This window comes from Plutella xylostella, chromosome 28 (genome assembly GCF_932276165.1).
Source record: "Plutella xylostella chromosome 28, ilPluXylo3.1, whole genome shotgun sequence".
Lineage (NCBI taxonomy): Eukaryota > Metazoa > Arthropoda > Insecta > Lepidoptera > Plutellidae > Plutella > Plutella xylostella.
The window spans coordinates 362,496-388,295 of record NC_064008.1 but is presented as its reverse complement, the minus strand read 5'-3'; the positions used below and the strand labels follow the sequence as shown (position 1 = coordinate 388,295).

At 38.6% G+C, this 25,800-nt stretch overlaps 2 protein-coding genes across 2 annotated transcripts; one reads left to right on the top strand and one right to left on the bottom strand.

Annotated features, from left to right (window-relative positions):
- The first annotated feature begins 410 nt into the window (after positions 1-410).
- On the top strand, positions 411-21,803 carry LOC105389112. The gene is made up of 14 exons (XM_048631146.1): positions 411-678; positions 2,492-2,650; positions 3,706-3,810; positions 4,582-4,693; positions 5,069-5,683; positions 6,057-6,163; positions 9,626-9,702; positions 10,723-10,795; positions 10,871-11,497; positions 12,308-12,399; positions 13,419-13,527; positions 14,274-14,396; positions 20,511-20,606; positions 21,445-21,803. The coding sequence occupies exons 1-14, from the start codon at positions 586-588 to the stop codon at positions 21,565-21,567; spliced, it is 2,511 nt and encodes an 836-aa protein (XP_048487103.1). The 5' UTR covers positions 411-585; the 3' UTR covers positions 21,568-21,803.
- A 909-nt stretch (positions 21,804-22,712) lies between these two features.
- Positions 22,713-24,308, bottom strand: LOC105387678. Its single transcript, XM_011558443.3, has 2 exons — positions 23,934-24,308; positions 22,713-23,707 (listed from the first exon to the last, which is right to left on the bottom strand). The coding sequence occupies exons 1-2, from the start codon at positions 24,277-24,279 to the stop codon at positions 23,562-23,564; spliced, it is 492 nt and encodes a 163-aa protein (XP_011556745.2). The 5' UTR covers positions 24,280-24,308; the 3' UTR covers positions 22,713-23,561.
- Positions 24,309-25,800: the final 1,492 nt, after the last annotated feature.

Genomic DNA, 25,800 nt, shown 5'->3' with positions numbered 1-25,800 from the left:
CTAAGCTTTGTGTGAAGTTTTGTCATTACTCCGTGTAAAAATTTTGTCAACTACCCTCCTAAACATAAAGGGGGAAAGTTTGCGCTACCTTGACATTTTCTGTTGGTTATCTTTTGTGTCTTTACTAGTAGTGACATCTATACTTAAATATGTGCATTAAGTTGTTAGTGACATCTAGTATGCAAATATAACATTAAGGTGTTCACAGATTATATTAACGGTACCGCTACTCGACACTAGATGGCGCTAATTGTGAAAAACTAAGTATTACCCTACTGAATTAAAAAGTATAGTAGTTTAGTACAAAACCTGTATGAATAGGTGTTCGGTTAATTGAGTCGTATTTCTATGTTGTGCTATTGATTGGATTTGACATTTCCTTTGACTCTTTGACATTCTTTTGACAGCTGGCTCAATCGGCTGCAGTGTTTTCGATAAATTTTGCTTACAAACAAATAAGTGCAGTGAATTTTAATGCAAAAACACCCCAAATGAGGCAGGAAGAAGTGAATTAGCATTGTGTAATGAAAGTTTAATCTATTCCCGTGGTTTTCAATATGTGGATGTAAGCAAGAAAGCGTGAAAATGTCTGCAGAAGACAAATGGGTCCGCCGGTTCTCAGTTGACGAAACAGCTCAACATCAAGATGGGTTTACTATCTACAAAATAACTTCAGTCGTAAGTTGAACCATTAGCTAATTTCACTATTGCTTATTTTATGTTATTCTTAAACTCTGGCAGTACAAAGAATTCTGTAGTATGGGCATTCCTATAATGTGGTTTTACAAAAAAGAAGCAAATATTGTGAAATAATTTATCTGAGGTACTTCACCGGTGACTCATTTCGCGGTTTTATTATGTGTTGTGGCTTATCCATGCTGTAAACACCAAGGTCCAATTAAGTCTTACAAAAGATCTAGTAGGAAAATTGCATTTAGCTGCACTGTATTATGTATACTTTTGTAACTGGGTCATATTTTTATGATTTACAATCATTCCATAATCACTGAATAAGGCATCTGCCTTGATCAGGGAGGCTTCTGTAGTCTTGTGGAGGGTCTTCTGTCTTTAACAAAGAGTCTTAAAACAGGATGACCGGTATACTGGCGGAGCAGTAGCATTCAATGTTCATTAGGTAACTTGAAATTTTTAGATTCTGTAGGTATTCCATCATACCTACAGAATACTGTATTCACAGGTAGTGGACCTGTACCTTTACATTTAGGAAGTAGTTTTAATTTTAATACATTTTAGCAGCAGTGTTTGTATTAGAAACACTTGTTTAAAGTTTCTCAATGTATCGAAAGTATGGAAGTGTGCTAGTTATTTTATTTTCATATTTAATCAAGTGTATGCCCCAAAAAATATATTGAAAATACACACTTAATATGAAAAAAGTATTATGTTGTAAGTAAGCGAAAATCAGGAACAGGCATATAGCTTAATTTTTCTTATTTCATTTAGGTACTTTACCAATATACCACATTCTTATGTATATAAGAAGTAATGTCATCTTCACATACTTAACGGCAACAGTGAGTAAAAGAGAAACTACATAAATAAGAGTAAGCCACCGTGACCAGAGAAACACACTGCATACATTCTGTTAAATTAATGCTAAAATATAAGAAATAAAGTTGGACTGGACTAATATATTACATAATAGGCATGGATATTATAATTATAATTTGCTTTAGGTTGGTTTTAGGATTGAAGAATCATTCCTCATTTTTCTGAGTGATAGTTGGCAACAAAGACCAAGGCTACAAAGACTTTGCTCTCTGAAGCATGCCACTGTAGTTCTTACTGCAAAGGTCAATTGTCCAATTGATGGCATGCAAAAAACGTTTCCAGTTGTGATCTAATTGTTTAGAGCAATGTCAAGGTTGTAATGGTATTTACTAGATATTTAGTGGCTGTTACACGATTTCTGAACAAGAGTTATCTTTGTAACAAAACCATTATTTGCTTAAATTTAGGTAGTACCAAGATATTATTTACAAATTGATGCTATTCTAGGTCACCCTATAAGGGCCAGCTGTAAACCACCATGTTGGCCTAATTGTCCACAGCACATCATGCTGAGTTGGTGCCTTTTTGACACTCTTATTCTCTGTTTCCCCTATTTCTTATTGCTGTCAGTTCTCTATCTACATCTGTTTAATTCTCTGTGAGGGAGTAAGTATCTGTACCTGGCTCTCTTGATTGATACCTTTATGCATATCCCCCAAGGTCTAAACTGCCTTCGTAAGGTGAGACCATTTCGCACCATACTGGTCTACTGTGGGTTTGTGGGTACACATATCTAGTTGTGCTATGTTCATGTGCTGGGTTCCTTCACCATAAGAGTGATGGTATACATTGTTATTAAGGGCCACTTGCAGAAACATATTAAATCTACAATCTAAATTTAATATGTTGGTGCAAGTGGCCCTAAATGTTTTCAGTGTGTCCAATAAATGTACCTTTATTCTTTACCCATTCCTTCCAGCTGTTCCCGCGCGACTGCCCGACGGCCATGACAGAAGTCTCCGTGTGGCACCGCTACAGCGCCGTGCGCGCGCTGCACCGCCGCCTCGGCGCCATCAGTGCACGGAGCGGCAACGTGGCTAGGCCGAAGCTGGGGCTGTTTACTAGGTTCAGGAGACAGGTATGTGTGTGTCTACATGCCTCCTCGGCATTCATTCAGTTGCAGCAGGTGTTGGAACCATCCATATTCAGGGGCAACAGCTTTAGGAGAAAGGTAGGGTGTATTTTTATAAATCCAGAGTCGCACGGCCCAACGGCTTCACTTCCCTTCATACTAGTTCACCAGGTTCCAGAGACAGGTCTCCGTGTGCCGCTACAGCTGCACCGCCGCCTCGGCGCCATTAGTGCACGGAGCGGCAACGTGGCGAGGCCCAAGCTGGGGCTGTTCACCAGGTTTAGGCGACAGGTTAGTTACTAGTGTGGCGGCACCAGAGGTTGAAGCGATCCATATTCATGGACACCAAGGATTGGAGTGATATTTATCGACTCAAATAGCTGCACCGCATCTTCGGCGCTGTCAGTGCACGGAGCGGCAACGTGGCCAGGCCTAGGCTTGGGCTCTTCACCAGGTTCCGGAGACAGGTATACTTAAGTTTTCTTTTTATAAAAATGTAAAGCGGCAACGTCGCCACGCCTAAGCAGGTTCCGGAGGCAGGTAAGTGTATTTATCAACGTCATCATCACCATCACCCTATTATTATTCATGAACACCAGGGGTTAGAGCGATCAGCGCACGGAGTGGCAACGTCGCGAGGCCGAAGCTTGGGCTGTTTACCAGGTTCAGGAGACAGGTGACTAACTAGTGTTGTAACCTGGAGTTGGAGCGATCCATATTCATCGACACCAGGGATTGGAGCGATATTTATCGACTCAAATAGCATCCAAGAAGCTATCAGCGCACGGAGCGGCAACCTCGCCAGGCCCAAGCTGGGACTGTTCACTAGGTTTAGGAGACAGGTGACTATCTACATGTTTTGGTGGGATCAGAAAGCCAACGGTCTTATCACAAAAAAACTAAATGAGTAATGCTGCCAAGAGTCTGTGTTTATATTGGTTGTAGTACACAGTCTTTATTTAATTTAACGAAGTAATACGAAGCGACAATATCAACCCCTTAGTCATCCCCTTACTATACCACTGTTGCTGTATATATATCTTGTTTATTTCCCATTTCAGAACCAGGTGATAGAAGCGCGGGCGCGGTACATCAAAGAGCTGCTAGACTTTGTCGCAGAACATCAACTGTTGTTTACAAGCACTGAGTTTGTCAACTTTCTGCAGGTCAGTCGGCTATTGAATGAATGAAATTGATTGAATGATAATAATTCATCGAATGAGATAAAATAATTAGGTAAGTAGGTACATTTTTATTCTAAATTGACCATTAAATACAGGTATTATTGTGAGTTTAGTTAGTAATCATCATCATCATTATCATTATCCCACAATTAAATAGTCCACTTCTCACTGCTATAGGCCTTCTCATTCAATCACTATCGAATACTTATCTAAGTTTGTAGGCCAACAGACACACAAATACAGCTAAGATTAAACTGCCGTAAAAGTAAAAGTTTGCAGGCATTAAAATGAAATGTGTGATTATTTTAAGTCGTAAAATTTACATTTTATTTTTAAACGTTGAGAGAGAGAGAGAGTATTGCATAGTATGTGTTAGTTGTACAGTAGACTGTGTTTTGTGTGCACTTTGCAATGGTAAGTTATTATTGAAAAAAATTTAATATTATTGTTTATACCGTACCGTATGTTTGACTGAAGGGCTAGCGCGGGACGCATTTAAAGACGAGCGTGACAAAAGTTGTGCGTCGCGTCATAGAATAACGAGTACTAGTACTACTACTGTTCTTGTCTTCTATGGTCGCTGTCACTTACGGGCTGATGATGATGATGATCTATAAATATACCTAGGTACATAATGTGTGTAGATACATAATATATCACGTGTTTCTTTATGAAATATTCATATTAAATATAATGAATTTATTTATTTATTTATTATATTTTTTTTATTTATCTTTCAACTTTCCGTTCCAGAGCGGCTACCCTCCCCCCGCGGCCGGCGGCGCCATCAGTGAGATTCGATCCTCCCTACAACTACCCCCCCTGGACCCGCCGCCGCTAGCCCGCCTTGACAGTGACTCGATGAGTGAGTCACGCAAATCTCACCTACTATTACGTATTACGTATACAATAACCTTAAAAGGTTTTCCGTGGAAATACCAGGATAAAAAGTAGCCTATGAGTTAATCCAGGGTGTCAGCTAACTGAATACCAATTTTCGTTAAAATTGGTTTAGCCGTTTTGACGTGAAGAAGTAAAAAACATATACACTCACAAACTTTTGCCTTTATAATATTAGTAGGATAGGATAATAATGTGTGGGGACAATCCCACGCGGCCATTCGACCTCAAACTAAGCAGAGCCTGTAATATGTACTATCTTCCCATCAATTAATAATAATATACAAACTATGAATACTTCATAAATAATGTATAAACTATCCCATTTATCTATTTCCAGAAGAGAGCGACGAAGAAACAACAGACGGCGCGTCCACTTCCGCCATAAACAACATAGAACGACCGGAAATAACCTCCCCCGACATCAACATCGCCAACATACAAATATTCGAATCCGACGACATCGAAATACAAACTCCGATTGGCGCGAAAACATCAGACTCCTTCGAATCTTTCAGTTCTTTAGAAAGTTTGAGCAGCGACCTCTTTGATGAAGTGTCAAAAGTGACCATAGACAAGCCCAAGCCAAGTGTCAAAAACAAGTCAGTGTTGCCAGATTTGATAATTTTTGACGCCCCATCCACTTCCAAGTTTGATGATTACCACACTATGACTAATTTGAAAAATTCTAGCGTTAATTCTGATACAATCTCCTTGGATTCTTCTATGTGTGATTCGGAGTCTAAAATGTCTTTGTCTAGAGTTTCTTTGTATAGTAAGAAGAGTGTTTTGTCTTCTTCCGAAGTGCAGAGTAAGACAAGGACGGAAGATAGCTATGTATTCGAGGCTGGTTATATGTTGAATTTGGCCGCGAGATGCGAGAATATCGGGGATTATCAACAAGCGTTCGATTGCTACAAGTCTGGCATTGAGAAGATGCTGATTGGTGTTCAAAGTAAGTGAAGACATTTTTTACATTGCTAACAACATCAGTATATCAAAAAACCTACCTGTTAAAGTCTTTAAATGCATACACACATGCTACAATCGTTCTTGATTGGTGTTATCAATAAAATCATCATCATCAGCCCGTAATTGTCCACTTCTAGACACCTTGTCCTTGGTTTTCCATCCAAATTCATTTGTGTTCTTATACAGGGTGTTGCAAAAGTGGTATAGTCAGCCGAAAGATGGTGACTCTGGAGGTCATTCCAAACAACTTTTGTCAACGACTTTTGGAAATTCCCTCACACCCTTTCGGCTTAATATACTCTTTTTAAGTAATATAAGTAATACTGTAATATTTGCTATTATTTATAATTCCCCAGCGGACTCGGATCCTCAAAGGCGTGCGTTGATCAAAGAGAAGACCAACAAATATCTGTCGTATGCGGAGGCCATCTACAGGGACCATCTCAGCCAGAACGAAATCACTGTGAGTCTTCGCTTTACAACTAAAAACTTGACTGATATTACAAAGAGGAATGATTTGTATTTTTGTGTGTGTATCTGTGTCTTTTATGTAAAATCTACTGAGCAGATTTCCATTAAACTTGGTATGTATATAGGAAGCTCGGGACTAGTACATAAGCTACTTTTTATCCAGAATTTCCACGGTTTTATTTAAAGCGAAGCTACTCATTAATATATTGTAAAATGAGCTGTGGCGTAAAGGATAAGGCCTTATCACCATATTCGAGAGGCTCAAGAGTTCAAATCCTGCCAAGGAGTAAGAAAACTTTGTGAAATGTGAGTCCCTTCGGGAAAAACATACGCTCATACTCAACTGTAATGTTCCACTTTCCGCACTACTATTCCAATGTACCTATGTGCGATCCGTGATGATGAAGGGACCAGCTACATCTGTTATAAATCCGGGGACGTGTTGTGTGTGATATGTGTAGCAGTGGTGTTTATGTGGATGTGCTTGAGCAGCATGTGAGCTTGAGATCGCTATTTTAAAAACTCCGCCTGTATACTTTTAGGCGCAGGCCACCGTTACTTATACTTACTTATTCCCAATCTCCGCTGGGGAGCAAAGGGCCGAAGTGAAGCGCCGCCATTCTTTACGATCTTGGGCCAGCTCAGAGACATCCGCCCAAGACATCCCCGCCTGGCCCATTTCCTTTTTCACAGAGCGCTGCCATGTCTCTCGCGGTCTGCCGAGTCTTCGTTTACCGCCCTCGGGGTGCCATGTCAGCGCTTCCTTTGGGACGTCTTCAGTACGCCTTAGAACGTGTCCTATCCATCTCCATTTGCGTTCTTTTACGGTTTCTGCTACAGGTTTTTGATGTGTTCTGCGCCAAAGTTCCTCGTTGGAGACAAAGTCAAACCAACGGATCCCTAGGATACTGCGTAAGCATCTGTTTACGAAAACCTGTAGCTTGTTCGTGGTTTGAACCGTTTTCTTCCAAGTTTCGCAACCGTAGAGGAGAACGGTCTTTACGCACGCGTTGAACAGGCGGATCTTGGTTTGGAGACGGAATGCGGAAGACCTCCACACTGGGCTTAACATGGCAAAAGCTCCACGGGCTTTGTTAATGCGGTTCCCGATATCCTCGTCAGTTCCACCATTTGGTGTGATTTTGCTTCCCAGGTAGGTGAAGGTGTCAACATCTTCAATTGGTTGGCCGTTGATTTTAAATGGAGTACGGTCCGCAGTCATTACTCGCATTGACTTGGTCTTTTCTCTGTTGACATGCATGCCCACTCGGTTACCCAAATGGACGAGGTCATTGAGTTTCTTTTGCATATCAGCGCTATTTTCGGAGAAAAGACAAAGATCGTCCGCAAAAGCGAGATACTCCAGAGATGTTCCATCGGACCAATCCAGACCTCCTTTGCCATTCTGCTCCATCATATCCAAAATTACCTCGGTAATCATGATGAAGAGTAGTGGGGATAACATGCAGCCCTGCTTAGACGGCCGAATGGCGTAGTGGTTAGTGACCCTGACTACTGAGCCGAAGGTCCCGGGTTCGATTCCCGGCTGGGGCAGATATTTGTTTAAACACAGATATTTGTTCTCGGGTCTTGGGTGTTGATATTTATATTTAGTATCTATCTATCTATGTATTTGTGTAGATATATCAGCTGTCCGACACCCATAACACAGGTTCTGCCTAGCTTGGGGTCGGATGGCCGTGTGTGAGATGTCCCCACATATTTATTATTATTTATTTATTTATTTATTAATATTGGGGCTTATTGGTTCGCTCAGCTTCCCTTCGTGGATTACTTGGCAAGTGTAGCCATTGTAGGCTTCTTTAATAAGGTTTCGCATTTTATTCGGAACGTGAAAATATTTCAGCGTATCCCAAATCGCTGACTGGTGTACCCTATCAAAGGCCTTCTCAAAATCCACAAATGTCAGGAAAAGGGCCTTTTGCCACTCTGTTGATGCTTCCAGAATTATGCGGAGTGTGTTTATTTGGTCCGTGCAATTTCTTCCCCTTCGGAATCCTGCCTGTTCACTCCTAAGATGTGCATCTACCCGGTTTTGGATTCTGTAGAGGATGATGGCATTCAGTATCTTGGACACTATAGGTAGTAAAGTGATCCCTCGCCAGTTTTTGCAGTCACTTAGGTCACCCTTCTTTGGGAGTTTGACTATTGCCCCCTTCTTCCACTCCTCGGGTATCTTCTCTGTCTCCCAAATCTTTTCTAGGACTGGTTTCAGGATGCCTACTGTTGCAAGCGGATCGGCTTTGAGCATTTCCGCTGAAATATTATCGAGTCCTGGTGCCTTGTGACTCTTGAGCTTCTTGACCGCAGCTAATATTTCAGCTATGGAAGGTGGACTAGCGTCGAACTCTATATTCTGAGTGTGCCTCGCGCAGTTCAGCTCGGCTTCTACCCCATCGTGTTGGTCGACTCTGAGTAACTCCTGAAAGTACTCCTTCCATCTTCGCAATACTTCGCCAGGCTCACACAGTAGCTTTCCTGTCTTATCTTTAACAGGGCGAGAAGGTTTTCTTGGTTTCCGCGTGATTTCTTTTATGACTTGGTAGAGTGTACGGGTATCTCCCTTGTACGCTGCATCTTCGGCTTTTCTGGCCAAGTCATCTCCCCACTTTCTTTTATCACGTCGTACTCCCCGTTTCACTTTTCTCTCCATGTCCCTGTACTGCGCCGCAGACGTGTTTCCGTGCAGCAGAGATTTGGCTTCTTTTCGCGCATCTATTAGTTGCCATGTTTCAGCTGTGATCCAAGGTTTGGTAGTTTTCCTTGTAGTGCCAAGAATAGTGTGTCCGGCTTCGAGATATCCCTCCTTGACCTTGCCCCACATAACATCTAGAGAATCCTCTTCATCGAAATTGAGGTTCCTCAGGTTTTCTCGCACCGCTTCGCCGAATCGTTCCCGGGTCTCATCATCCTGAAGTTTTGCTACGTCATATCTTCTGGGTTGAGTTTCAACTCTTCTATGAACAGCGGCAAGCTTCAGTCTGATTTTGCCCACTACTAGATGGTGGTCACTGCCAACGTCAGCCCCTCTCTTGTTCCGTACATCTAGTAGTGAGCTCCTCCAGGTCTTGCTGATCGTGATGTGGTCGATCTGGTTCTGTGTGCGTCCGTCTGGTGATACCCAAGTTACCTTGTGGCACTCCTTGTGAGGAAACAAGGTTCCACCGATGACTAGGCCATGCATCCCGCAAGTTTCAATGAAACGCTCGCCATTGTCATTCATGGTTCCAACACCGTGTTTCCCCATGATCATTTCTAAGCTGCTATTCTGGCTCCCTACTTTGGCATTTAAGTCTCCCATCAGTACTACAATGTCTTTCCTCTTTATTTCGCGAAGGATCTCGTCGAGTCAGGCCACCGTACTTCACTGTAATGTCCCACTTTCCGAACTACTATCCCAATGTACTAAAATATATGTATATGTATATTCCAGCTCCAACAGTCGCTAGACCCGCCCCCGCGCGGCGCGCTGCCGGCGCAGAGACCCTACGAACACCTGGCTCTATTCAGGTACATACTTATACTACATATACAGGGTGTTGCAAAAAGGGTATACTAAGCCGAAACCTACATGTGCAGCATGTTATATCTAAGCCCGAAACTGAAATCAGAATTTGAAAATTCGCGAAAAAAAAAATTCATTTTCCATAGAAACTTTGTTGGTCACGTGACTTTTTACTATGGAAAATAATTTCTTAAATATATTTTTTCGCGAATTTCCAAATTCTGATTTCAGTTTCGGGCTTAGATATACCATGCTGCACATGTAGGTTTCGGCTTACTATACCAATTTTGCAACACCCTGTATACATATGCACTCACGACTGTAATCCCCGAAGGGGTAGTCAGAGGTAGCTCACAAGCGAGCCACCCACTTTTCGCAGTACATTTGTACTCACGTGAGAGGTTGCGAACAATATCGCCGACTATATACCTACTTATACCCTAATACTACATAGGTACTGTCCCCCAAATTCATAGAACATATTGTAAGTTTACAACAAGGTTAAAATTGTCATTGAAACACACGTGTTTCAGCTCTTTACGTCGGTGAAAAAGTTGAAATTCGTATATCAGAACGTAAATTTTAAACCTATTGTAAAGTGTCAAAAAGCTCTATGAATTTGGCGGTATGTATATTCCAGCTACAACAGTCATTAGACACCTCCTACTTATATTATACTTACTAATTAACAGCTACTTTTGCTGCTGTATAATGGCTATATAGTAGCCAAGCCGAAAGCGGGTGAACTCAGGGGGTAATTCGTATTTCGTATCGACTTTTATTCTATGACTTTTAAACATTCGCGATTATTAAAATTCCATACCTATTTGATCATTTTATTTAGCTTGGAATACCAAGAAAATCACATAAAATCCTTATGATCATAAAAATATACATAGGTCTCCATACATTGTGTGTATTTTCTTGTGTATTTTTGGTGTGTGGTGCTGGATACCGAATAAATATTTTTTTATCTTTATCTTTAATACATATATTAATTAATTTATAAAATGTTATATTTACAGGTTCATAGCTGTTCTGGGTTCTAGTCTGATGTTGGTGCTAAACAAAGAAGATCAAACTTGCTATGTTATGAAGGTAAAAATCTTCCATTAAACCAAAATAATTATATATATTATAATTTTCTAAAATATACCGCTTTTATTTTTCCAGGTCATCCAGAAAATACCAAACAACCTGACAGAATTCGACGATTATTTCCTTCAAAGAGGCAACGAGACTAAAAAACCAATTTTACCGACAAACATTCCATACATGGTCCCACTGTACTGCTATATTGAAACCACTAACTTAATCTTTCTAGTACTATCCTATGCGCCGGGCGAAAAACTATTCGATTATATTAAAAACTACGTTAAATCTGTTCCAAATACACCTGCTAGGGAACTAAATCTAGAAAACGTATTTGCTGAACCGTTAAAACAAAAAATAGATCATGAAAATAAAAAGGAGAATGTATTAGTAGCCGAAATAACCAAAGATAAGGATGAAATTGATTCGGTCAAAATCAAATTCGATGAAAAGACTAATGTTAGTGAAAACGTAAACAAAATAGAAGATAAAAAGACTGAAACTAAAGATAACTTAGACATTTCCGTGAACGAATTGGTGATAAATTCTCAGAAACTGCTGTCGAATGTAAACAAAGTATTAAATGAAAGTCCAAAGACGAAGAAAAGTGATGATTTTAAAGAGAATGTGGAAATTAAAGTTGTAGATAAAGAGGCTAAAATTGATGCGAAAAAAGACCGCAATCTGGACTCTCCTATACATATTCAGGTATGTAACGTTTTACTTTAGATTGTAGATTAAATTAATTGAATGAATGGAGTGATAATGAAATGAATTACGAAATAAAATGAAATGAACTAATGGAACTAATGAATAGAATGATCGAATGACCTGAAAGAGTGAATTGATTTTGTGAGTGTGTACAGTACATATTGTAGTACTTATACAGCTGATTATGCCACCAGTCTAAAACTTTGATGGTCAGGTGACTTTTTACTGTATGTAGAAGAAATTATATTTTTCGAGAATTTCCAAAAGTCGTAGCACACAAGTTGTTCAGAACGGCCTCCTGGGAGTCTGGACTGAGTCTCATCCCCTTCTATTCTATTCTATTCTATTCTCTGTGGGGGTGTAAGTACCTGCACCTGGCTCTCTCGAATGGAACCTTTGTGCATATCCCCAAGGTCTAAACTGCCTTCCTAAGCTTGGACCATTTCCCCACCACGCTGGTCCACTGCGGGTTGGTGGGTTCACATATCTAGATTTGCTAGATCTAGATATGCAGGTTTCCTCACGATGTTTTCCTTCACCGTAAGAGCGATGGTATACATTGTACTTAAGTTAAAAGAACTCATTGGTACATGTCAGCGCCGGGATCGAACCCGCATCTCTTGCGTGAGAAGCGGGCGCTTACCCGACTGAGCTACCACCGCTCTTGTCTCATCCCCTTTCAGCTTACTATACACATTTACTACATTATGTATGACTCTTAGATATTATTATTTATTTATTTAATATATATATCCTACATTCTGATATTTAGCTGACTGTACACATATTCCCCCCCTCCCCCCGCAGTCCCCCGCGCTGCCCCCCGCGGCGCCGCGGCGCTGGGCGGCCGAGATACTCGCCGCCGTGGACAGTCTACACAACGCCGGAGTTATACTGGGGTGGGTATCTCTCTCACTTAGATTTAACGGAAGAGCTTGTCACCTCTATTACAGGCCTTAAACCTAGGTGGAATTTCACCAAACGCTAAACGTATTTAGTCGCCTGTCAAACGTCTGTCAGTTAGTACAAAATGTATTTAAAATTTGATTTAAATACAATTTAAATACGTTTAGCGTTTGGTAAAAGTAAACCCTAGTTTAGGTGGAAAGGTTTACCATATTTATATTGTTTACTCAATGTATATTTTTACATGTGTTTGGATCAATAAATTATTTTATTATATTATTATATCATTATGTATTAAAGCACGGTCGCTAAACACATGGAAAAACGGCCATTCCCCTTTATGCCTGATCCAGACTCACGCCGAGAAGACCCGAGATGCGATAGTGTGATGTGTTTATCGCCTTCTCGTTCTCTCGCTCGGGTGTTATCCGATCGGTGTCGGTCTTGTAGCCCGAGACAAAGGGATTTCACGAACACGAGTGAGACCACACCGTGAGTGTGGATGGGTCACCGAGATCGCGAGAACTCTCGACGAACCACTCGCCGAGACTTCTCGGCGAGAGTCTGGATTAGGTATTATATATTTATCTCTGTCACACGCGCAGAGAAATAGTGCCCTCACGCTCGCACAGTGAACTTTTTCCTAACCTTATTTTCTGTGGAGCCGATTGAAAGTACCAGGCGCGTAGAAGTTAGCGGAAGGTCTCACCATCACAAGATACAGCCGCTACCTATAAATACCTTATTTCAGGTTCGACACCCATATTGAACATTTACAAATACAAATATTACATACATTAATTTCATAGGTATACAGATAAATTGAATTATTCTTATAATTGCAATAATGATTATCTATAAAAGCGCTCCTTCCAACATAATCTTCCACTGACAAAGTTTTCTTTGTTTTACAACTTATTCATCCAACAATACAATACATTTACATCACTATTTTACCACAATGTCCAAGCTTCAAATGTCACTAGCTAAACTTTTATTGTTATTATTCCAGAGACCTGAACCCCAACAACATTCTTTTGGGCGACGGTGGTCAAGCCATACTGACGTATTTCATCGGATATGATGGAACCGACGTGGCACTGGCCATTCTGGGGAGACAGGTATGTGAGGATATGACTGTTATACAGGGTGTACATTACCCATTTGTTTATGCAGGCTGTTACTAAAGTTAGTTAGTAAATACATAGAACACTCGCTTTCTATGTAGGTATTTACTAACTAACTTTAGTCGCAGTCTTTAACGCAGTCATCCTAAACAACAAAGTTGTGTGTGCCGGAAGTGTCGCCCTCTCACCACTACTGTTAGAGCTAACATCTAGGCACAGTAGATCTACATCAAAACTCATACTATGCCTAACCTTTACAATATTTATTATCTTTATTGCTGACTAAAAAAAATGCATTCTCTATCTGTTAATAACCTTTAGTAATGGAGAGAAAGTGATTGGTAGTGCGATAGGCTGCTACGAAAGAAGTTTATTTACAACTAGCTGTTCCCGCGAGCTTCGCTTCGCCTTTTAAAGTTTTATTATTATTATTATTATTAAATTCTTTATTGCACATAAATTAATTTTGTACATAGGCGAACTTAATGCTAAAAGCATTCTCTTCCAGTTAACCTTGGGCGTTGTGGAGAAAGTGATAGGTAGTGCGAAAGACAATGAGGATAGTTTAATTTTGTTTAATATCTAGTTTAGTTTTCCCGTCGGGATAAAAAGTAGCCTATGTTCTTTCTCAGAGTCTAGACTAATCTGTTCAGTAGTTTTGGCGTGAAAGAGTAACAGACAGACACAGTTACTTTCGCATTTATAATATTAGTTAGAATAATAACTATTTTTCGTTTCAGTCGCCAGTGGGCTACCCCAACCTGTACATAGCTCCTGAATTATACCTACACTTGGCCGGAGCTACACCTGTAGCCGACTACTGGAGCCTCGGCGCAGTGATGTACCACCTCATCTGTAGCACTGTTAGTATTCTAAGCAACCTTTTACTTATACTATATCATATGTAAAGTAAAGTAAAGTAAAAATGTTTATTTCCTCTAAAATTATACAAGAGATGGTGATGTACTGACCCCCACACTAGGCAATGCCTGTCCCGTGGAGGATAGAGATAATAATTAACCCATTTAAATACGGCTTTACAAGAACATAAAACTTATACAGTGCAATCTTGGATAAATTTGATATATGTAAAGTGTGTGTGTGTGTGTGTGTGCGTGAGTGATGGTGTGTTTGTGTGTTTAGATTACTTTACACTTTCAGTAGAATTCATTCGAGTTATTTTGTATGAAATTATGATCAGCGCCCCTGGCGGTCGGTAGCAGAACTAAAATTTTCCTACAAAATTCATCGAATAATTTTACTTCAGGTTCACGATGAAAATTCATGCTAAGGGGTCAGTAAACTAAAAATGGGGACGTTGTGAAAAACTTTTGTTCAACGAGTTTTGGAAATGAGCAAATTTCTATGGAAAAGCAAACAAGAGCCCTTTTTTCTTCTGAATGAGGAGTAGGTAGTATTTAGTTGACTTGAGTCACTTTACGACCAATAAAAATGTTTTCTTTCACAAACAGATTAGTAGATTTGTAGGTTCCATTCGAATCCAACAAACGTTAAACGCATAGTTATTTACTATCTCTACTGAACGCTAGGGGGCGCTGGCATCGTAATAGTAATAGTAATATATTTATTGCAACTATGTAAGTTTTACATTGGTCTTAACATTATGTACACATGGTCCTTAACATAGTGCCCTGTAGGGCATAGCAAGTTTAATTCTTATATCTAGGTAATAAACATTCTAAGTAATACAAAGTTTAACCATTTTTAAGGTATTTGCTTACATAATAATAAAGAAATAAAATCTACATTATATTTTAACATTCATAATATTATAATCTTTAACATAAAGTAGGAACTTATTATTATTATTGTAGGTAATAACAGAATTATTAAAATATTTTGTTCATAATAAAGATATAGGTATTTACAGTTAGTTATTTCAGTTTTCAAGTAGGTATTCATTTACTGTGTAATAGCATTTCTGTGTTAGTAGAGTTTTTAATTTGGAAATGAATTTACTATAGTTTAATTCAGATTTAATGAAGGTTGGAAGTTTATTATAGATTTTTATGCATTTAAAATATGGGCTATTGTTAAAAATTTGCATATTTGATTGTGGCACGGATAGTTGATTTTTGTTCCTAGTGTTAATTTTATGGACTTCGTTTACCTGCTTAAATAACTGCATATTGTTCTTTACAAACTTGGCTATTTCGAAGATATATAATGAAGGTAGTGAAAGTATTTTATGTTTGATGAAAAATGGTTTACAGCTAGTTGTGTTTTGGAGATTTGCTATGATCCGGAGACATCTTTTTTGTAGAACAAATAGGTCATGTACGTCTACACTATCACCCCATAGAATGACGCCATAACTTAACCATGCATTTGCATATGCATAGTATGCTGTGAGAGCAGTGTTTATGTTGGTGTTGACTTTTAGTACACCTAAAGAATATATGAATTGGGACAATTTGCTTTTAATTATTTGTACGTGACATTTCCAGTTTAAATGAGTATCTAAATGTATGCCTAGTAACTTAAATGTGTTGACTTTCTCTATATTAGTTAGTTGCAGATCTATAGGAGCTTTTTGGTATGGCCTAAATTGGACCATTTTTGTTTTTAGGATGTTAATTTCCAGGTTGTGACAGTCTAGCCAATTTTTTGTTTGGTGAAAAATTTCTTTTAATTGTTTGTTGCAGTCATCTTCTGTGGAACTTTGGAGTAGTATTGATATATCGTCAGCAAAAAGTATATTATGGGTTTTAATATGGTTAGGTAGGTCATTTATGTAAACAAGAAAGAGAATGCATCCTAGGACACTTCCTTGTGGAATTGAACAGTTGGTTATGCCGGTAGTAGATTTTATTGTTGCTATTTGTTGGGCGTGGAGGTCGGTATGTTGTATCTGAACGTATTGTTGTCGGTTTTTGAGATAGGAACGGAACCAGTCGTGGGCTATTCCGCGCACTCCTGAATCGTATAATTTACTAAGTAGTATTTTGTGTGACACCTTATCATATGCTTTAGATAGATCTAGCAAAAGTCCTATGGCATATTTCTTTTCATTCAAGTAGTTATATATTTCTTGCATGTATTTATAAACAGCTAGTGTGGTTGAATGACGTTTTCTAAACCCGTGTTGATTTTTATGTAGCAAATTATTTTTTTCCAGGAAGGTATTAAGTTTATTAGTCATGGCCTTTTCATAAATTTTTGATATCACTGAGAGAAGTGCAATGGGCCTGAATTTATCCGGGTCTGTATCTTTTCTCCTTTTGTTTTTAGGTATTGGTATGATCTTAGCAATTTTTAATTTTTCAGGGAAAATTCCTTCTTTAAATGATTGGTTAATTAACCGTGTAAGGGGGTATTTCAGAATATCAGCGCAGCTTTTAAGAAGTTTGGACGGAATTTCATCATCACCAGATGTGTTTTTATTACCTAGGCTGTTTATTATTTTGAGAATCTCTGTTTCGGTAACTGGATGTAGAAACATGGAGTGGAGTGAAGATGAAGCAGCGCGCGGGGGCGGCGGCGCGGGGGCGCGCGGGGGTGCAGGCGAGCCCGCCGCCGCCGCCGCCGCCGCCGCCGCCGGGCTCGGGGCTTCACCCACAGACATAAAGTATTTGTTAAAACAGTTGGACACTAATTCTGGAGATTCAGTTACTTTATCGTTTACTTTAAGTTTCATATTATTTACAGTAAATCCGGTTTGAGATTTTGATGAAGTGACTCGTTTAATTATTTTCCACATAGTTTTTGTTTTATTTTTTGATTCGTCGAATTCTTTTGCATGATACATTTTTTTTGAGGATATGATGCATCTTTTTAATGTTTTATTGTATTGTTTATAAAAGTCTTTTAAAATTGTATTGTTACAGCTGTTGATATGACTCCTTAATAGTCTTTTATTTTTACAGGATTCCCTAAGTCCTTTCGTGAGCCAAGTCTTCTTAGGTTTTAAATTAATATTTATTAAAGTAACTGGAATATTTTTATTCAATAAATTTTGTAGCTGTTCGAGGAAATCGTCGTAATTTTTGTTTGTAGATTTTGTGTCGACTATAATGCTGTCCCAATTTATGTTCTCTAAGTCAGCTTTGAATTTTTGTATATTTTTTTCATTAAATATCCGTTGGTTTGTATATAGTTTTTGGTTTTTATTGAATGTATTATTAAGTTTTAATGTAATTGTTACACCTCTATGGTCTGATATTCCAAATTCTTTTACTTGTGTTTGTATCTCGTACTTTTGGTTTGCAAATACTAAATCGATACACGTAGAAGAAGTGGCTGTCACTCGAGTCGGTTCGGTTATAAGCTGTTTTAAGTTACATGATGACATAATTTGATTTAATTTTACTGTATTTTGCGACATAATTAATGCATCTATGTTAAAATCTCCTGTAATAATTATTTGACAATGTTGTTCCTTGAATTTAATTTTATCAATAAGTTTGTTAATACATTCATAAAAAGTTTCTATTTGACGGTCACCTCTATATAATGCAACAATTAAAATATTGTACATGGGTACCTCTACTGCACAACATTCAACCACGTACTCGGTGGAGAGCTCGGCGATGTCGGGGCGCGCGCGGTGCGGGGTGCCGCGCGGCAGCAGCACGGCCACGCCGCCGCCCTCGCGCGACACCCGGTTGAAGCTGGCGCAGAACTCGTAGCCATTCAATTGGATAATATCTGACAGGTGCTCGGGGATCCAGGTTTCGGTAAGTACTATTGCATTATATGGTTGGTTTTCCAGGAAGCTTTCTACGGTCTCTAGTTTGTTTTTAATGCTTTGTACGTTTTGGCATAGAATTTCGAAAGGACCTACTTTGTTCGTGTCTTATAGTAGGTGCACTATTCGGTCTTCTCTGGGTTATTTGTGCACTTGAGGAAGTAGGTGTGCCTTGTTCTTGGGTATCGTTCGGTCTACTTTGTTCATTTAGGTCGTTGGCTGGCTCTTGTTGGCCGTTGTATTCTTTGCCATCTATAAACAGTGTGTTGTGGCGAATTACTGCATGATGGTTGTTTTTCCGCGCAGTTCGCTTAATCGTTTCCTTTCCTTCAGTGTTTCTTCATCAAGAAAAGGAGTGACTGATAGACCTGCATTTTTAAATTGTTCCGCATGTTCTAATATATATGTTATCATCCTTTTACTAATTAGTTCTATCTCAATCGGCCTACATTGTCCTCTCTTTCCAATTCGTCTTATGTCTTCGATATGTCCATGAATGTTGATATTCATAATATCGTACATGGCTCTAGATACAGTTTCTTCTAACATATGTTTATTTTCATTGTAGGAGTCCCTTATTCCGTGTACTACAATTTTCTTGGAATATTCTTTCTCTTTACATTTGGTAATATCATTCTTTACACTAGTCAGATCTTCATTCTTCGTGTTGTAGAGTTCTTGGACTTGCCTTTGCAGTTTTTCTCTTTCATGTTCTATATGTTCTATTTTTTCATTCAATGACTTTATGTTTTCTTCAGTCTTTTTTTGTTGTGTTGTCAATTTCTCTGTTTCCGTTTTTATTTGTACAGTTGCATTTTTTATTTCTGTTGCAATCATGTTTTTTATTTCGGCTAGCAAGCATGTTCTTATTGTAGCAAACTTACTGTCTAGTTTGGCATCCAACAGTGCACTGAATCGGTCGTATGTTATAGTTTCCTGAAGCAGTTCACGCTGCGTGTCACCAGCGACCGCAGCCGGCCCGTCCGCCGCCGCCTCGCCCAGCACCACGTCCTCCAGCGACAGCGATTCGCAGGACTCACTAAGTGTCGGCTGCACGAGGGACGCAGTCGGGGCGGGCGATGCAGACAGTGTAGGGGACACAGTGGATGCAGAAAGCATGGTGGACGCAGGAGGCACGCGAGAAGCAGGAGGCTTGGGGGACTCAAGCAGAGTGCGGGGCGCAGGCGTAGGGGACGTAGCGGGCGAAAGCGCGGCCGCTGCCGCATCTGCCGCCGTCTTCGTCGTTGACGCCGCCTCCGCAGTGGTCTTGGCTGCGCGAGGTGTTGATGCATTTCGTTGTGTTGGCATCTGGTGTAGCGATCTCACCGGTGTGTTGTCATTTCTAGGACTATTTTTTTTCAAGCATGATTGGCAAGTCCAACTTGTTTTATGAAAAGTCCATCGACCTTCATAATGAGCTGTAGTCATGTTTAGGCACTTGAAGTGGTAGGTATTCATACATTTGATGCATCTTAGCAATTCGGTTGAGTAAACTTTGTTATTACATGCAAGGCACTTCATTTTTATTGCGTAAAATAGGTAAGTTCCTTTATTTAAAGCATAACCCACTCTAAGCGAAAGCACCAACACGCCAATAGGTTGGTATGTATACAGTTACTTGAAATGTTAGTTGGTAAGTGCTATTGTTTTGTTAGGTAGTTAGTATTTGTTAGATGTTGTAATTTTATTTTTATTTGGTGGTTAAGAGTTCATTGACCAAGGTCAACGCGGGGCACAAGCAGGTGTTCGAGAATCGGGAAGCTTCGGGAGCGCTCGGAAGTACTCGGGCGCAAGTAGAGCGAGGCTTAAAACTGATACACACTTTGCACTTTTGATGGCGTCAGTTGTAACGGTCACTTTAACTTATTTTGAGTTTATTGTTATTAAAAGTTAATATTATGAAAGTTTTATTTCATACACTTATTTTCTACACTTTTAACTTATCAATGGTTATAAGTTTCACTATTTTCCGATACTTTAAACGCGTTTTATGAATTTTATTTGCGGAGCCGAGGCATAATGCGTGTTGCACGCTCGGGGGTACAGAAAGCAATCGTATTTTCATACAAGGGATAGAATCTAACTACGAATTTACAAGTGTCAATTTTTTGTGATCAAATTATTATTTATAAAAGTTTTTATTCATCGTACCTATAAATATATAACGTTAATTTTTACAAACTAATCTCCGCTCTTTGTTCATCACTCTGTTTAAACTAAACTAATAAATAGATTAGTACGTACTTAATTGTAAACTTATTATTTCCAGCCGCTATCGACCTACCACTCCAGTGTGTTCACATCCCACACTCTACTGCACATACCCGAGGGCATCGACCTCGAGGCAAAGAGTATACTCACACAGGTATGTAATAGCATAGAATAACTAGACTTGTACTTGTTATTCTATGGTAATAGTATGTATGTAGTTGTAGATTTTCATCGTGAACGTTAAGTAAAATTCATGGTGTAATTTTGTATGAAAATATGAACAGCAGCCCTGGCGGTCGGTAGCAGAACTAAAAAGTAATTTTGCTTCGCGTTCATGATGAAAATTTATGCTACGGGCTCTGGGTGGATGGTATAGGTAGCAATAGAGATAAGTGTCAACCCATGGGAAGGCTGTATGTACTGATTGTACTGGGAGCGGATTCTTATCTGTTTTGTTGACTGTAAGAATGTAAGGCAGTAGACAATAAGGTTTTTTTACAGCTCATTAAATAAATAAATTGCAGTGGTTTCGTATGAATGGTTTACTAGCGCCACCTATGATTTAGTTCTTCTTTTTTGTTAGATACGAGAGTAAAAGACGGCTGCTCGATTGACACTGACCTTTATTTCAACTAACGGTGTTAGTGAAACGGTGACGTAGCACGCGCCTTATCTATTACTAGGTATAGTATAAGTACTTACATACCTAATATTTTTAATGAGCTGTTAGAAAAACTCCCTAATTGAAATATCTAAAGTCTGTTTTTTTATCTCAGATACTGAACGGTTCAACAACATTCGATAGTCCCGCGATTAAGTGACGTATCGTTCTATTGGCGCATTGGGGGGGAAATCGACTGTTGATTAACCTGAGATAAAAAATCAGACTTTCACCGTTCAGAATCTGTCAATTTAGTATCTCAGATTAAAAATAGACTTCAAGAACTTACCTTCATAAATCTATGTAATAACCCCATTATTATTCCTGTCAGCTGCTGACTTACGACCCCTTGTCCCGGCTCGGCGCGCGCGGCGTCAGCGAGATCAAGCGACACCCCTACTTCAAGAGCATCGACTGGGACACCCTGTATGAAGACTGGCGGATGCCCGGCTGAAGGGAATTGGGAGTTAGGAGTGTAGAGTTAGGGTTGATTATTTATTGAAGTCTTATGTCTTGTTTCGCCATAGTTTGTTAGATCATTGAGACCCATGTTACATTGTAATGTCAACCTCAATATTAATTTCTTGATAGATGTGTCTAAAGTCAACAACTAATCCCTTGTTATGATCTAACAGAGTATGGTGAAACTGCGGCTTAGGTTGAAAATAGGCTGTATTCTGGTTAACTATATTAGGCTAGATTTGGAGTCACGATTAGGAAGCGAAATACGTAAATAAAGATGAAATTATAGATGTTTAGCCTAAACGTTTACATTTTCAAATAATGGTATTTATTTTTATTTATCATTCACAAAACAAAACATATATTGGTTCTTGATTCAATTAATTATTTGTATTAAATGAGTACTATGTGCATGTTTGTGCCTTGATACCCTCAATTTACTAACAGTATAAGGTTTAAATGTTTAAACCTACAAATTAAAAATAGCAGATATGGAGTAGAAAGTTATATTTCCAGTTGTTAGACCTATATGGCTGCCTGTATTTATTTTGTTCCTATTTATTATGTACTATTTTAGGGGTAATTAGATCGATATTCGAGCCCGTAGTCCCTTATTAGGGATCCCAGGACTTGATGATTTAAGAGGTGATGTATTGTTCGAAATCACTGAATGAATTTAGTATTAGTGTTATGTGGGGTTCCAAGTTAGATCTGATTATAATCTGTATTTATTCTAACGCTAGATTTGTTGTACTACACAAGTTAGAACTTAAAATTACCTAGTAACTTCAATGGTTTTGATTAAATTATTATAAAATATTTAAATTTAAGCATGTGTCTTATCCTACTTAGGATGAAATTGCATCATTACAGTACAACAGTGTACTATAAATTTTCGTCTTAATCTAGTCAAGATATGTTTGAATAGGCACTTAAACAGCTACCAACATGTAGGTACTTACATAATATACATGATATTTATTGATTCCTTTGGATTTAAAATTATTTATTTAGTGATCTCATAATACATACTATGTAGGTTTGATAAGTTCATTGCATATGGTACATTTATGTTTTTATTATTATTATTAATAACAATGAAATATCTTCTTTATACATGTAGCAGTAGTTTTAAACACAACTGTTACTTTAGTTCCTACAGTTTTAGAAGGGGTTCTGGAGGTAAATCTGCAGTTACCTAACTTCGGTGGAAGTAGCCAGTAAATATGTTGTGCTATGTAATTACAGTAATTAGGTATTAGCTTCAAGTTTGTTGGAAAACTATATTCATTTCAGAATAATGAACGAAGTTTACATTTATAAGAAACATTGAATACTTACATTTTGGAAACTGAGGCTAGTGCATTTATATTCATAACTTCCAATTAGAATCTAATTTCCTAAATGCAGGAATATCCTATATTTATAACTAAATCATTAAGAGAAAAGTGCATTACTTATTACATTTATTACAAGACCAAATTCATTATATTTGTAGTTACAAATAAATAGAGTTGTAGATTTTAAATAAGTTGTTTTATTCATGAATGTACACACTACACTATGTTATTATATAACTTTAACATGCACACAGCATCAGTGCAATGTACAATATATTGATACAAAATTAGTTGAAGTTAATGCTAAAAGCATTTTCTACCTGCCCACCTGCAGTAGGTAAGTTTAAATCTTATCATATGACAAAGTCTGAATATTCACTGTGTATTCATCCAAAAGATTCAGACTTGAATCAAACCACATCTAGTCATATTACTTATGCACTTGTTGCTGTACTATGGTACCCCGGTAGTACAAAGGACCTTCATTTCACAAGAGTGCATCACTCCATCCTGTCTTCAGCACTGCCCAAAATGCCCAGGCTTGACTTATGCACTCACAATGTTCTATGGACAGAACAGCAGACAGTACTTGCTTATATCACCAATAATGACCCAGAACTGTCAACTCTCATTCAATATGCTGTCACTAATGGTCATCCACAACACCACCATTGAGTGCATTATTCAGAATGTCATCTCTGTTCTTTCTCAGCTCATTATCAATGAAGTTTCTCCGCTCCTCGCGGGTCCGTCGCCTCAGTAACCCTTCAGGAGACTGTAGATCCAGTAAACCTATAGAGATAAAATATACTTGTTATTGCAAACAATAGGATTTAAAAACCCAGTGAAAGAGAAAAATAATAGCATGATGGGAGGTCTTTCTCCATACAACAACAATGAGAAGAAAATGAATTCTTTAGCTGTCCATACTTTTTCAAAACTTAGTACACTTGGGTTTAGCTGCAAAGGGGTTAAAAGTGAAGGAGAGGGGTTCAGTATGAAAAGAAGGATTAACTACCTTTAGTAAAGCTGTAGATGACAGTAGTGGAGTCCCCCTCGACGAATGCCAAGTTCACAGTGGGCCCGGTCTCCACAGTACACAGGTTCTCTTGAAGACTGCTGATTAGTTTGAGAGAAATGTCGTTGGAAGTTGGAATTGGGACGTAAATGTTAAGTTTCCCGCCTTCGGTCGGCCTCGCCACGATGTACAATGTGTCTATGTCTTTGTTGTAACAGTATTCGGTGTCGTACATGAGTTTTTGGTCGACTAGATAGATGTAAAGGTGGAAAGCGAGACCGATTTTGAGGTTAGAATTGCAGCCTAAGGAACGCATGTCTTCCATGATTTTTGCCTCGATGTCCATTTTGGTTTGAAGATGATACACCAACGCCCAAATACTTTTTTTTTTACCTATTATTGCAAAATTTTATGCAAGAAATTACAAATTACAAGTGTTTTCAAAACAAAAAGTGACAGTAGCGTAGCAACTAGCAAGATGACATGACAGTGACAGATGATATGAAGTTGGGGGAGTACTCTGTGGTTGCAATTTTTTATACTTTTTATCTGTGACAATATGAACGGAACGTATCGTGACAAAACACAATTAATGAGTAATGGAACGTAACTTTATTATTATTGTGTCATTGCTACTCACCGCTAGATGGCGTTGTATTACTAACTGAAATAAAGGAACCGCTTTCTTTACCAACATTTCCTACTTATGTATGGTCTCCTGGGTATTTATAACTATGATTAAATTTATAACAATGATGTATCAAATACGATTTGTCAAAATCAACTTTGAAATAAGAAGGTTACTTATATACCTGTATATACCTAAAACTAATCTTAGATAAAATGATATAACTTTGAAATAAACTAATAAAGTATTTTAAGCACTTACTTACTGAAAAATATTTCTGTTTTCAGCTGTAAAAACGAACAAACAATAGGAAAATCGGCGGCGATAGAGAGGTGGTCTGGCCTAAAATCTAACCTTTCCTTCATTGGAAAGAGACCCGTGCCCCAGTAGTGGGGACGTGATGGGTCGTGATGATGATGATGATAGAGGTGGTCGGTCCATCAGGCTGAGAGCGTCTAACGTTTGCATTGCTAGTCGTGATTCCTTTTAGCACAAATACTTACCTAAAACATACATACATACAAACATACAATCGAAAAATCATTAGCCTCCTCCTTTGGCAGTCAAGTAAATACAGACGGTAGTTAAAATAACACTGTTCACTGTAGTTACTTACAATCCTAAATCCATATTTGAAAGAGGTGAAACTCCTAAAATAATACTGACGAAAAGATTTAGTATTATTTTGGCCCTAATGTAGAGGTAATAGGGGGTGTATCTTAGATAGATACAGTATCTATGTAGGTACCTATAGGTCCTTAATCCTTGTTTCGTCCACATCCATGACATGAAAACAAATATTTTATATCGATATTGAATCGAGCATCGCCGGTTATCGAAGCCGGTACCATCTGTCAGTTAATGTATCTTCTAACGTTGCGATATAGGTGGTTATTTAATAAACTTAAGTACCTAGCTAGTGCCTGCTCTACATCATAAACCAATTAAATAAGAAAGGCTAGTTATATTTTGTATTAAGTATTTATTTTGTGATTTAAAAATAAACAGATTACAACTTTCAACATGTTATCCTTAAAATATCTGTAGATAGTTAACAATCATCATGACCCATTACGTCCCCACTGCTGGGGCACGAGTCTCCTTCCAATGAAGGAAGGGTTTAGGCCTAGTCCATAGTTAACAATGTCTCTTGTAAAAAGAATATAAAAATATAATCTCAACACCATTTTCAGCGACTTTGTTAGTTTGTCGTCGACACGATAAGAAGAAGAACACCAT

Coding starts and splice junctions, on each gene's coding strand:
- LOC105389112 (XM_048631146.1), top strand. CDS start 586: ATGTCTGCAGAAGACAAATGGGTCCGCCGGTTCTCAGTTGACGAAACA. Junction 13,528..14,273: donor TGGCCATTCTGGGGAGACAG/GTATGTGAGGAT, acceptor TTTTCGTTTCAG/TCGCCAGTGGGCTACCCCAA. Junction 20,607..21,444: donor CAAAGAGTATACTCACACAG/GTATGTAATAGC, acceptor TATTCCTGTCAG/CTGCTGACTTACGACCCCTT.
- LOC105387678 (XM_011558443.3), bottom strand. CDS start 24,279: ATGGACATCGAGGCAAAAATCATGGAAGACATGCGTTCCTTAGGCTGC. Junction 23,708..23,933: donor CATCTACAGCTTTACTAAAG/GTAGTTAATCCT, acceptor TTATCTCTATAG/GTTTACTGGATCTACAGTCT.